This window comes from Haemorhous mexicanus, chromosome 21, assembly GCF_027477595.1.
Source record: "Haemorhous mexicanus isolate bHaeMex1 chromosome 21, bHaeMex1.pri, whole genome shotgun sequence".
NCBI classification, from domain to species: Eukaryota; Metazoa; Chordata; class Aves; order Passeriformes; family Fringillidae; genus Haemorhous; species Haemorhous mexicanus.
The window spans coordinates 109,615-122,243 of NC_082361.1; the positions used below are offsets into that span (position 1 = coordinate 109,615).

At 37.3% G+C, this 12,629-nt stretch overlaps 1 protein-coding gene across 12 annotated transcripts in view; it reads right to left on the bottom strand.

The window, feature by feature from the left end:
• Positions 1-12,629, bottom strand: part of RALGPS1 (Ral GEF with PH domain and SH3 binding motif 1) — a 79,341-nt gene that overhangs the window by 30,023 nt on the left and 36,689 nt on the right. For all 12 annotated transcript variants that reach the window (XM_059865364.1, XM_059865356.1, XM_059865359.1 and 9 more), the window contains 2 exons: positions 3,535-3,672; positions 1,779-1,872 (listed from right to left, as the gene is read on the bottom strand). In XM_059865364.1, coding sequence (XP_059721347.1) covers positions 1,779-1,872; positions 3,535-3,672 — 232 coding nt within the window. The remainder of the gene's footprint in view (positions 1-1,778; positions 1,873-3,534; positions 3,673-12,629) is intronic.

Genomic DNA, 12,629 nt, shown 5'->3' on the forward strand with positions numbered 1-12,629 from the left:
CTTTAAGATATATCAAATACCTTCAAGCACTATTAGCAAGGTTGCTACTAAAATCACATTAATATTAGAATTTAAAATGGAATTACTTCTAGTTTTTACAAATATTATATTATAGTGTCATATGTTTACGGAAAACACTTTTTTCTGAAATAGCTCAGTTCATGAAAGATGTTGTATACATGGTGTTAACACTGCTGCATCATCAGGAAACTCCACCTAAAAATCAAATTGAACAATATGAACAGTTTCTTTAATCCAATCGAGGGGTTGTAAAGCCTCTACTAACTACAGTTCTTCACCTTTAGCAATGACTGCTTAGTTTAGTTTTTCTCTGTCTTCACAACTTTAATGAAGCACAGAAGCGTGTGCAAAATGAGTAAATAAAGATTAAATATGAGTAAATAAAGAGTAAAATGAGTAAATAAAGATTGTTAAATTTTAACACTGAGATTTAAATCTCAGACTACCCTTAACAAAAGTCTTGGACCTCTTGACCTTTTCAGAGGCTGTGTGCACTGCTCATGGTCAGTGTGCACCTCTTGCACAATGTGTCTGTGAGTGGAACATATACAATGCCACAAGACTGAGTAAAGGAGGAATTTACACATTCCTTTGCACCATCATTTACTTAAACCCTCAAGCATGCAAGCATGGATGGCCAGAACTGCATACAATGCTCCATGTAAGCTCTCACCAGCTCCTTGTGAAGCAGTATAAACAACTCTATTTTTCATAGAAACACTATATTTGATAGGCAATAGGGATGAATTAGTCCTTTCACAGCTGTATCTCACAGCTATCGACTGATCAACACCATAAACTAGTCTTAGAATAACTATGTAACATTATAGGGTTTGTGGCACCATCATTTCAGTCATCAGATTCTTTCTTTGTGATATCCAAACCACGTTCTATTTCAATGAACCCTTCCATCACTGTTTTATTAGCATACAGTCTAAGTACACATAAATTCTGAGACAAGATTCTTAGCTGAAGTATTTAACAAAACTGGTAACAAGACTGGTTTTAAGAAAGTTCATTACCACCCTGCTCTCTAAAACATATGCTAAAATATTTTATACTGGCATTGTGTGACTGAACATATGTTTGCTTTGAATACTTCAAATTCTGCTCACCTAAACAGTTAATATATTTGTCAATAGCTAATTGATAGCATTGCATCTAGCTTGGTTGAGCTATTTAAAACCTTGGTCCTTAGCCCATGACTTAATTTTCTAGTTCTCTCAGAATTACTGGCCTGGGATTATAATTTCTTTTAACTAGAGCACATTCACATATTGACCAATGTGCTCTCTGGCATCTGCTTCAAACCTCTGTGTGGGTTAACTCTTCTCCGGGTCTTTTGTAAACATTGTTTTAACAGGCTTAAACCCCCAAATCATAAGTATTAACTTATTAAAAACAATAACTTGACATTGGTAGATGTTCTCCATGTATTATTCATAATACTATAAAGTCAATGCTGGATATCTTGGAGATGACTTTGGTGTTACTGAACAAAATTCCCAGAACACAATCATCATGTAATAGAATAAAGACTAGATTTTCATCTACTCTAAACTGTTACTTTTCACTAGTATATTTCACTTTGTACATTTGCTTATAGTCATAAAGAAAGACCGTCATTCTGGATTTTACTTAGCAGAAACACCCAAAAACACCTTCAGCCAAGGGCTTTTTGCTCAGCTCTTAATAAAACTGACTAAGTAATCTTTCTGTTGCATTTCCCAATGCGTGAAGAAAAGAACAGTACTTACTTGTAATTGTCATCTTCTACAAACTTCTGAAGTTCTTCAATGTAACGGACAGACTTCAAATACTTTTGCACATGGGGAAGTGTTGTGAGATGATCTGTGGGGTGTTCAAACAAACAACCAAAAATGATTAACATTTATGTCATCCAAAATTATTATTTTTTCAGGTTTTTTTTTTCTGGTTCATATGAACAGAAACAGAATTTGAACCTCACTAAAAAGTAAACTGGGCAGAAATACTACTTTGACTCTAAAAAGGTGTTAAGACTCAACTGAGCAAAAGTGATGCTCTCAGTTGTTAAAGAAAATACAGATGCATTTCATCATCATGAAAGCTGGTGGATTTTATTAGATGCTATCTCACTGATGGAAAAAAATTATCTGCTGCAAAACTACTTGAATTTTTTGTTCATTGTTCTTCGGAAAATCAAAGCCTCTAGCCACAGGTATTAGTGGTTCTCACATGTCCAAGAACTGAGGAGACTTAAAAGTTATTTAATAACTAACTAATAATTACAATGCTGAATATCAAGAATGAAAGACACTAAGTTCAGAATGACAGAAAAACCTCTTGACACGCGGTGCTTGTACAGGAACATGCTTTGTAGTACATAACGTAAGTTTCGTGTAAAGGTAACTGTTTTAAAGGCATCCATTATCCCAGAATATTGTTTCAAGGCCATATTTTAATTTTCATCTTGATTTTAACAAAAGACTCAAAGTTAATGCAAAACACTGCAGCAAGCTACCAAAACTGTAAAAAGAAAAGGGTCAATGAAATAAGGAGGTTTCTTTGTCATCCAAAGTATTCAGACACAATATGAAACTCACAACAAGAAAATGACACCTGAATAATCTAGCTGTTCAGAATCATACGTAATTATGCCTACTTCCTACCTTTAAATACTTTGAAATACTGAAGTTGACAAAAAAGGGCTGGATACTTAAGCATACACAGTTAACATCTCAACTTGCTTTTCTACAATCTAACAATCCTTTTTCTTTAAGCTCTCCAAAACTGCAGCTTTTAAATTTTCTGAATTTTATTGTTTAGCTGCACTCAAGGCTTTTCAGCTTGTTACAATTTTAACCAATGAAAAGTCATGCTAAGTCACCAAGAGTACACTGAGTATTCACTAAGATACCAAAGCCAGACCATTTATTGATATACAGCTTCACTAGCAGACTAGAACTGCAGAAATTATTTTTAGAGTAAAATTCCGTTAACAAAAAAGAAACAACCCCTCGTTTTCCTGACTTCATCCAGAAGCAACATAGGTGCAAAAACTTTGCACATTGAACAACTGCAGTGTAGACTGAAATATTTGTATTTCATTTTGTAAATATATCACCAGGATGCTAACAACAAAATGACAACCAAATGAACACATTCCACACTCTAGACGTCATATCTACTGCAAAGTAAAGGGAAGATATTAAGATAATTCTCTCTGATTGCCTCTGGTGGAAACAGTATATAAGCCAAAGTCAATAGCTGCACTTGAAAGTATGTCACTTGTACCCCACGTGTAACAGTAAACTCTACATAACCTCTGTTATAGCTCTTACAATTTTGAATGCATGCTCATCTGCCTAATTTACTGGTAAGACTGAAGCTACACAGAAGTGGAAGCTATATCACTTACTAGTGTTCAACTCTACCAACATTAGCCTCTTGTGTTCCTCAAAATCTGCTTCCACAATTTCGCACTAAAGAAATTTTAGTTAAGGCTTAATAGGCATAACAAAATTTACCAACCATAGTTGCAGGATACTTGCAGGTCAGCTATTATTCGGAGAATATTGTTCATTTGATTGGATCTTTGTTCATTCTCCATTATGCTGTCTGAAGCAGGATATGCAGAATCTATGTAGATTAAATCCAAGAGATAAATTCCTGAAAAAAACAAGCCAATCAACCAATTGATCTAGTGTTTCAAACAGAAACAGTTGCATAATTTTGAATTACTATAGCAGCCAGAAGCTGTTTACCCCCTCTGTGCTCTGGGCCCATTAAACAAAGGAGAGCTTGGGATTTGCATTTTGAAAATTTCCATAATTACTGCTTGAGTTCCATGACACCCCTTAAAAAGACAGAAAAGCTTTTTTGCACTTAGGCTACTGCCTACTATGAGCAATTTGCAGGACCATAAAAAGGACACTAAAAAAAGAATGAGAGCTGCCCCAGGCAGTGGTGCTGACAGTGGGGGGACATAGCGCTGCTGGGTCCCATGACCAGAGACCACTGCAATACTTCCTTTGTCTGCCACCAGTGGGGAAGAGCCCCATTAACTTTTCTGCCCTGAGACTTAGGAATACTTAATGGAAATCCCGTGCAAGACTTTTTCTCACTCAAGCGGAGCTCGCCTCATACCTGTTTCCTCTACCATCTTGATTGGTACATTGCTCATTGGAACACACTGTGTTAGGTCCAGCATTAGCCAGGTTGCAATACCTAATTTCTTTAGGTATTTACCTTATTCATTCATGCATTCTGAAAAAGCCTTACACTGCTTAGGGAGGAATGAATGAAGAAATCACATGACCTGTTATTGAAAACTGAAGAGACAGACAAAGAGGCGACAACAAGCCAGAACAAATTCAGTTTGTTATGAACTGTTTAATGCTTTGCCTGGAAACCATAAGGCCATAACTGTCTCTCATGTGCCCAGCAATCTGTGAATTTGGACTATGAAAGAACCATATATGCTCATTAGACCCACTGACATGATAAATAGGAGAGTGCTCCAGAGACCAAAGGTAATTTAATAATGCCACCAAAACCAAAAGGGACGTTTAGACCTTGTAAATGAGTGGAATAGAGCTGGATTAACAACTGAACAACATACAAACCATGGGAATTTCCAGTCATACTGGAGTTAAAACTGAACAACATACAAGCCATGGGAATTTCCAGTCATACTGGAGTTAAAACAAAGAAAAAAGATGCTTAGAAATCAGGTCAAGTATTATTGTCTAGCTTAACTTTCTGCAATGACACAGATCAGTCCTTCACAAATTTTCATCCCACATTAAAAATCCTCTTTTGAAGAAGTATATCTCATTTTTATATATTTATTTATATATATATATATATATATATATATATATATATATATAATTATTTTTTATGATTTTGTATATAATCATATTTATATATTTTTATATATATCATAAATATAAGTACAGTTTATAAACCAGAGATTCATATGACTCTGACTACCTTAACAGTTGTATCTTAACAGTAACCTGTGGTATTTATTGCTTTCTCCCAAAAAGCATCTTCTAAAAACCATTCTCAACTTATCTTAATTTCTCTCTCTAGAAAGACAGAATGCTGTATCATCAAAAGTTATGAATGTTTTGAATTATTGTTTTATTTGCTCTCTCTTCTTAAAACAAAATGAAACAAAAAATCCTCTGTTTTTGTAATTTATATTAGTAGTTGGCAGTTCTAGACCTACTGATTAAGTATGCCAATGTGACTCTACTTCCCTCAGCTACAGTAATTCCCCAAGCCAAAGGATGAGTTTTAAGGAAGAGGGAGTAATTCGGGTTTGCTTTCCTAGATAATCAAAATATGTACAAAACCAGAGAGGAAAAAAGTATGACTTTATGTGATTAGAAGACAATTTTGTACAAGTTTGTCAAGGGCAACAATACCTGCTGTTTCTTTGTCCTTTTTCACTCTTGTGAAGATATGCTATTAATCATACCAGTGTAATATATCTCATACTAAATTTCACATATCATACCAGAGAAATATAAACAGCACTTTTGTCCTGCTTTGTTTCCACATCTCTGTCTTACTTAGCTTTTAGAGGGGAAAAACCAAACCCAATTATTATTTTCAACTTTTCTGAACTTTATCTGAACAAGGGTTTCAACCACACTGGGAACTGCTTCGGCCATCATCCCACACACTTGAGAGACCCTAACACCTACCCAAGGCCAGCACAGACCTGGCACCTTATACCTCAGAATGAGGGAAGAATTCCCATTTCCCTAATATTAGAATGGCTTTGAAGCAGTTTAATGTTGAGCAAATCCTCAGTCCCCAGGGTTTTCCAATGGCCTAGAGGTCGTACCTAGACTGAGGTTCCATACAGCAGCTCTCCACTGTCCTCACTTGTCAAGTGGCACATCAAAACGTAGTCAGAGTTATGACTGTAAAGTTTCTATTTGCTCATAGCCTCTCCACTGCAACATGCCTTATGCAGCCTGGGCAAGGCCACTTGCCAGCTATTTTGAGCAAGTCTGCAGCTTTTCTCATTGATATTAAAGATATAAACACATTTCCACTCTGCAGCAGTGGTTGTAAGCATTTTTTCAGGACAAAGAATCTATTTTCCAAGACAACATACAGATGAGGACCAACAAGGTATACAAGCGCCAAAAAGGATGAAAGGTGTTAGCCTAGTCCCTGCAAATTCCAAATAAAAGTGTAAGGAAATGGGCTTTTGGTAGGTAGCGGGGTTCAGGAAGAAACTGACGGATATCAAAAAAATTAAACTGAATGTAATACGCTAGAATATAAAAGAACACATTTTTTGTAATTACACACCAAGCCACTCCTTTCCCATATTGTTCCTCTCCCTCTCTTCCTTTAAAGCAAGAAGAATAATTAAGTTTTATGATTTTTTTTTTAATCTTGGCAGTAGTATTTTAAACTCTTCTATATCTTTGATGTGATAGTAGGCATAGATAAGAGTCAGTTCATTTTGCACAGAGGAACGACAAAATTATTCCCTTCAGCGAAAGACTTCAAGACCCATTTCTCAAAGGAAAGCCTCAGGGCTGCCCCATGCCAAAGCAAACACACAGCACTAGCTTTTCAAACTTTGGCTCACATTTGTGCTACTGTGCACTGAAAAAAGCTAGGATGTGAGGCCACCGGGATATTTTCCAGAGGGTGAGCTCATGGGCAGCTTCTTCCACAGGCAAGTATCATTTTCCAGTGATACTCACTTTTCTCCATTGTCACCAGAACTAATTTTGGAGCTGGATATTGTATGCAGACAACAACGTTCATTAGTTTATGGTCCCATGGAAGTAACAACACATGCCAAGGAAAAGCACAGCCAAATAACCCAGGACTACATTTATTAATGAAAATCACTTTGTGTAAAGGGGACAAGTCATTTTTAAGCTGGTAAAAGAAAACCAAACCTGTAATACCAAGCTTTTAAACTTCTACTGGAGAGTTCAAGCAAAGAAGTAATATTAGAGACAGTTTAAAGACAGGAAAACATTAATATGGCAAAAAAATGAACTTGAAATGTAGCAGTCAATGCCACTCGAATAGCAGATTTTGAGTCCTCCATCCACCAGACAACAATTTCCAAGACCAAATGTTACTGAAAAAAATATTTATGGAGAACTGCAGTGTTCAGCAGGATGCAAAAATACTTTTTTTTTTTTTTAAACTTTTTTTATAATTACTAAAAAACTATACTGAAAAATAGTAGGGCTAACAAACAAAAAATTAGGTGGTTAAACCACCCCACTACTGCATACTTGATACATACTTTCATGCACAGTGGTCTGTTAAGGGTCTGTGCAATTCTGCAAATGCAAGTGAGCTAGGAAACAGCTGATGTATGATATTTTTGTCAGTCAGACATTCCCTACTTTGCAACAAAAAATAATTAGCTGATAGAGAAGTGTTTCACACAAGCATGGGGACTTCAATTTATTATTCTTAGGTAACATTTTGATCAAGTACTATAATAAACTATCACAGTTATTTGGTAATTTGTACTATTACTGTGAAAACCACAAACACATGGTGTAAAAGGAGGTAAAAAAAACCCTTAAATGTTTTAATGAACAACTTAGTTCCCCACTTACAATTGTGTACACTTCTAAAGATATTCACAGCCCCTGAATGCACATATGCTGCTGCGCAACACAGATGTCTGGGTATAGAGCATTCCTTCAGTACAGGAAGCAGAGTCTGCAAGACATGCAGTAAGTAGCACACATAACAGAAGAGAATCTATGGAAAGTAATTATTTTCCATTTTTGCTCCTCACAAATTGAATAATGACACTGGTTTGACAGGAGGGCCAGAAGAGACAAGGATATGTTTCCAATTTTTAGTCAACTATATTTATGAAAGCATTTTCCTACACACAGTAGTGTGGTTGTATCACACTGAACAGAGCAGAGGACAGAGGGACAGTAACTTATCAATTAACTATGTGGTAGAAAGTCCAAACTACTACAGTCAGCAGTTTGTAAAACCAAAGACACCATTGTTAGGAGATTAGCTCATAGGCAAAAAAGCCAACTGTTTTGTGGTATTGCTGGTTTCAAGAAGACTGGATATTTTCCAAGGATTAAGGGCTGGAAAAATTTTCTACAAAACCAAATGTATATACTGGTTAACCTTGGTAGGATTCGGAATACTCTAAAAAAATCTGAAGTCAAACCTTTGCTAAGGCAACACCATGTGATTTGTAACATACAAAAATGTATTCATCATAAAATGTCCGAAGAGAGACTTTACACATTTATGACATGGTCCCAAGGACAGCCATCAAGGTGATTACAGGATTGGAAAGCTTGCCATATGAAAAAAGGCTAAAGGAATTTGGTTTGTTCCACTTCGAGAAGTGAAGAGGCAGGAAAGGAACCTAACTGCTCTTCCAGTACACACAGAGCATTCCAGGGAAGATGGAAATACTCTCTTCAGAGTGACAGCAACTGGTCAAGAAGTGATGGGAGAGCATTCTATCTGCATATAAGCAAATTTTTTCTCTGTGAATACACTTAAATATTGAAATAGGTTTCCCAGAGGAAGACAGCAATTTCCTTTGTTGGAAACACTCACGATGTGGCTTGACTGGACAGTGGGTAACCTAATTTATGGCCCTGCTTTCCACCAGATAATCTCCAGGGATCTCTTCAAGCCACAATTCTACTGTTCTATGACAATTTTGAAAAATGTGCCGGCCTATACCTGCATATCTATTATTGAAGGGGAGTTTGGAGTACAGCAGTTATATGGACTAATTTACTGCAGCAGCAAGGCTCTGTATGTACCAGCAGACAATGGACTCCAATTGTAACTGTGAATAAAGTGAGTACTTCAAGCAATCTCTTTTATCATGTGATATAAGCAAAATTTACCTTATAAAAATGTAGAGCTACAGAGGGTACCTTATTTTGGTTCAATCTGTCTCAGCAACATCAACTAACAAAATTAAAATTTGATCTTGATCCCACGGTCTTTCCTGAGTAATCTCACCCTACTCAGCTCCAGGAATTAATCATCCCACATTTGTCACCAGAGCAATGAAGCCTAATATAGAAAAACAGATCAATAGGTGCAGCAAAACCCAAGGAACTTTCAAACTAAATACCAGTTTGTGAAAGAAAATGTTACCAGGAACTCAACTGGAATTACATTCAAGAAACTGTACTGTAAATCATCTCTTACTGGTGCTGATCATTTTGTTATCCACTGAAACAGGCTAAAAAACTCTGAACCTGTCTGGACCTTTCTACCAAAGCTTTCCCCCTAAACAAATCAGATTTTCTCCAGAATACTGCCAATTTTTTTTTTTTTCATTTTTCCCCAAAACCCAGCTATTTCATAATACATTTCCCATGAAGCAAGAAAAATATATCACAGAAGATTAAATGCTTTAAGAGTGATGCATTTTAACATTTTATAACATATACTATCCAATGTCAGAAAGCAGAAAATACTTCAAAAAAGACTATAGGAAAAAGTCAAAGGTACAATAGCTGTTTTCCAGATGTTGCTTCCTGTCAGCAGCAAGTGGTGGTTAGGGACTTCCTCAGACAGATCTTACATAAACACCTTTGGGTTTAAGTCTGGGTGGTAATTTTTCTTTACAATGTTTTTTCTCTGGATCCATCAATTTTTTCTTTTTCCTGCTATTCCTACAAAACCACTTTTCCTTTTTTAACTTTTGGGTTTGAAAGGTCTTGTGGCAAATGAATCTGGTATTTGAACTGCACCCTGTCTGGAAAAACAATCTGTTTGATTTCTCGAAGTTTACCTTTTTAAGATTGGCACATTCTTATCTCTTTCTGCTCACCTTGAATTTCTGATCACTGACTCAAAGTTAATTTCTATGACCAGATGTTTTATAGTATTTCCACTCATTCTCAAAGCCAAGTCTTTCAAACCACAATGCCAACTGCATTACCCTGCTGAAGACAACTGTCAGACTTCACAGCCAGAAATAACTGGATCTCAGTACCTTTCTGCTTGTAGGGAGTTTTATTCTCTAATCATAGACTTTAATACAAGCTGATCGCCAAGATTCTCAGGATGAAGGACAAATCAACTATGAAATCTTTTGTAAATCACATCATTCAGCCTAAAGCCTCTTAAAAAAACCAGTGAACTGCACTTCACAGCATTACAACAAATCCAAGGAAAAGGTATGCCCATTTCGTCCAAGGAGAATGCCCACACAAAGGCAAATCCCGTTTTTTCTCTTCAGTTCTCCCCAAGGAGCAAACACCTATTGTTATCCGAACAATTCAGTTACGCTACAAACACCTGGCACATCCAAATAAAAGCTCCCAGTCGTCTATCAAGTTGGCACAACTTCTCTTTTTCCCTGTAGACAAAAGTGCAACAGGTTGAAGAAATAAGCTTTGTCATATGCTATTTGGAACAACCCATACACAAAAGGTTACAGGTTATTCAGACAGCTATTAAGAGACAAAAAAGCACTCAGTACTTAATCAAAAGGCTTATCTGTGTAAAAATGTGTTTCCTGTTCAGCAAAGAGGACAGTCAGAGAAACAGAGTTTGGCTAATTTTGATTTTTCAAATATTTTATTTATAACATAATTACGTGTACGAGACTGCTTAATGACTAAAAGAGAAGTCTCTAGGCTCCTTCACTGAGTAAAAATTTCAGGCATTTATCTGCATTTATTTAAGTGCTCTAAAATCAATGGACCTAAACTATATGTTAAAGAGCTCAAAAGTGGTTATGGATACTTTATAAATATGGGCCCAAATCAACAACCTCATCCTCAGGAAATAGTTTTTTTCAAGAATCTTGGTGCTGTGGGGCATAACTTCAATTTAGAAACCTGTATTTTCCTGCAAAAGCAAAGAATCTAAAACTGTTCGTTTTAAAATGAAAACTAAATACTCCACCCAAGTAGTTATCTAGCTAGAGAATCACCTATCTAGCTCTACAAGCACTTAGGAACTGGAGAAACGGATCAGGAAACGACGACAGGAAACAACCACTCTAATATCCTGACAAACACTCATGGCAACCCACTCCCTTCGCTCTTCCTGCTGCCACTTCCCTCCCTGGAGCAGCTCTCTCCTAGGTTGAAAAAGCACCTTGGGAAGGAATGAGTGTGAATCACACACGTTGAAAGAAAGCTTGATGGGAATATTGCTAAATCGGACAAAAATTAACAGAATTATCACTTTCTGATTCTATTAAGCCAGCTTTTTCAGTATAAAACTGGTACAGTATAAAATTGGAAAAGTTTTGGGCTGCTTTAAGTAGTCCCAAGCATCCAGACTATGCTCCTAACTAGCACTGGCATGGCCACTCCAGTCAGTGGTCCTTTCTCTTTAGAATATAAAGGAATAAGCTTCTGAATTAAAATAGAACATAATTAACATAACAATAGTAAGTTGACGGAATCACAGGCCATATAGGGAAGGTACAAAAAACTTGGAAAGCTTAAGGCATATTGAATTGATAGTGTAATACAGTTAGACATGGGGCTTTTTCTGACATTCACTTTTACGATGGAAATAATTTGTCATTATAAAAACAACTATCTGATCATGTTTTAACTTGAACAGAACTGGTTTTAATACAGTATCTTTAAACCTCGTTGTCCTCTGGTTAACTCAAGCGCCCTCCTATTGGTTTCCTCCAATTCTACAAAACCAAAATATCTTCAAAACTGCCTGACAAATTACAAAGAAGCCCATTATTACAACGCGATACAGCTTTCTTATGATGTCAATGATATACAGTGAGTGAAACAACCATCTGGTCTCCTAAACTGTAATAAAAAAAGCCATTTTTATGGTGCAAAGTTTCACTTTTAATTTGCTAATTTCTTTGCAGGGTTCCCAGCAAGTTATAAAGGCAGATTTTAAATTCATTCATTCATTCATTCATTCGACAATTTTTTTAAACACAGAGCTAATAGCTAATAATCAAAAACATTCAACACACAGAGTTTCATAATAGCAAATTTTCAGAGGTTCTAGGAAAATTGCAGGAATTTTCAGCACTCAAATGAGAAACAGGCTTTAGATTACCAGGACAAGTATGAAGAATCATTTTAAATGCACGGATGTTCAGCCAAATAATGAATTCTCAATCTGCATTAGAATGTTTTAAGAGCTTGCTTGAATTTGGACAATTTCATTGTCCATTATTTCTGCTTTCGAGCTGTTGCCTGACAAAGACGACCTAGGAAGTACTAAGAAAGGAGCCCCTCAGCGCTACACAGAGTTAGCCCGCTGGCTCCGCTGGCGCCCGCCCGAGTGCCGGGATGAACATCCATCTCTGCATCCCTGAGCACGCCGTGACGAGATCCAAAGGCAGGAAGTGCCCCCCCGGCCCCCGACATTTTGGGAGCGAGTGCCGTGCAGTTACCCACCCTCACTGCCCTTCATCTAACAGAGCGGACCCGCATTCCTCGCGGTCGCCCCAGTTTCCCCTTAACCCCGCTGTTCAGCGTTGTTCCGCGGCTGAACCTCGGCCTCCCCCGAGGCCGGGTCCCGGGCGGGGAGGGCTCCACCGGGGTGGCCGAAGCACGGAGCTCCGCCCGGCAGCCCCACTGCCGCGGCGGCCCGGGGGCGGAGGCAGCTCGCCC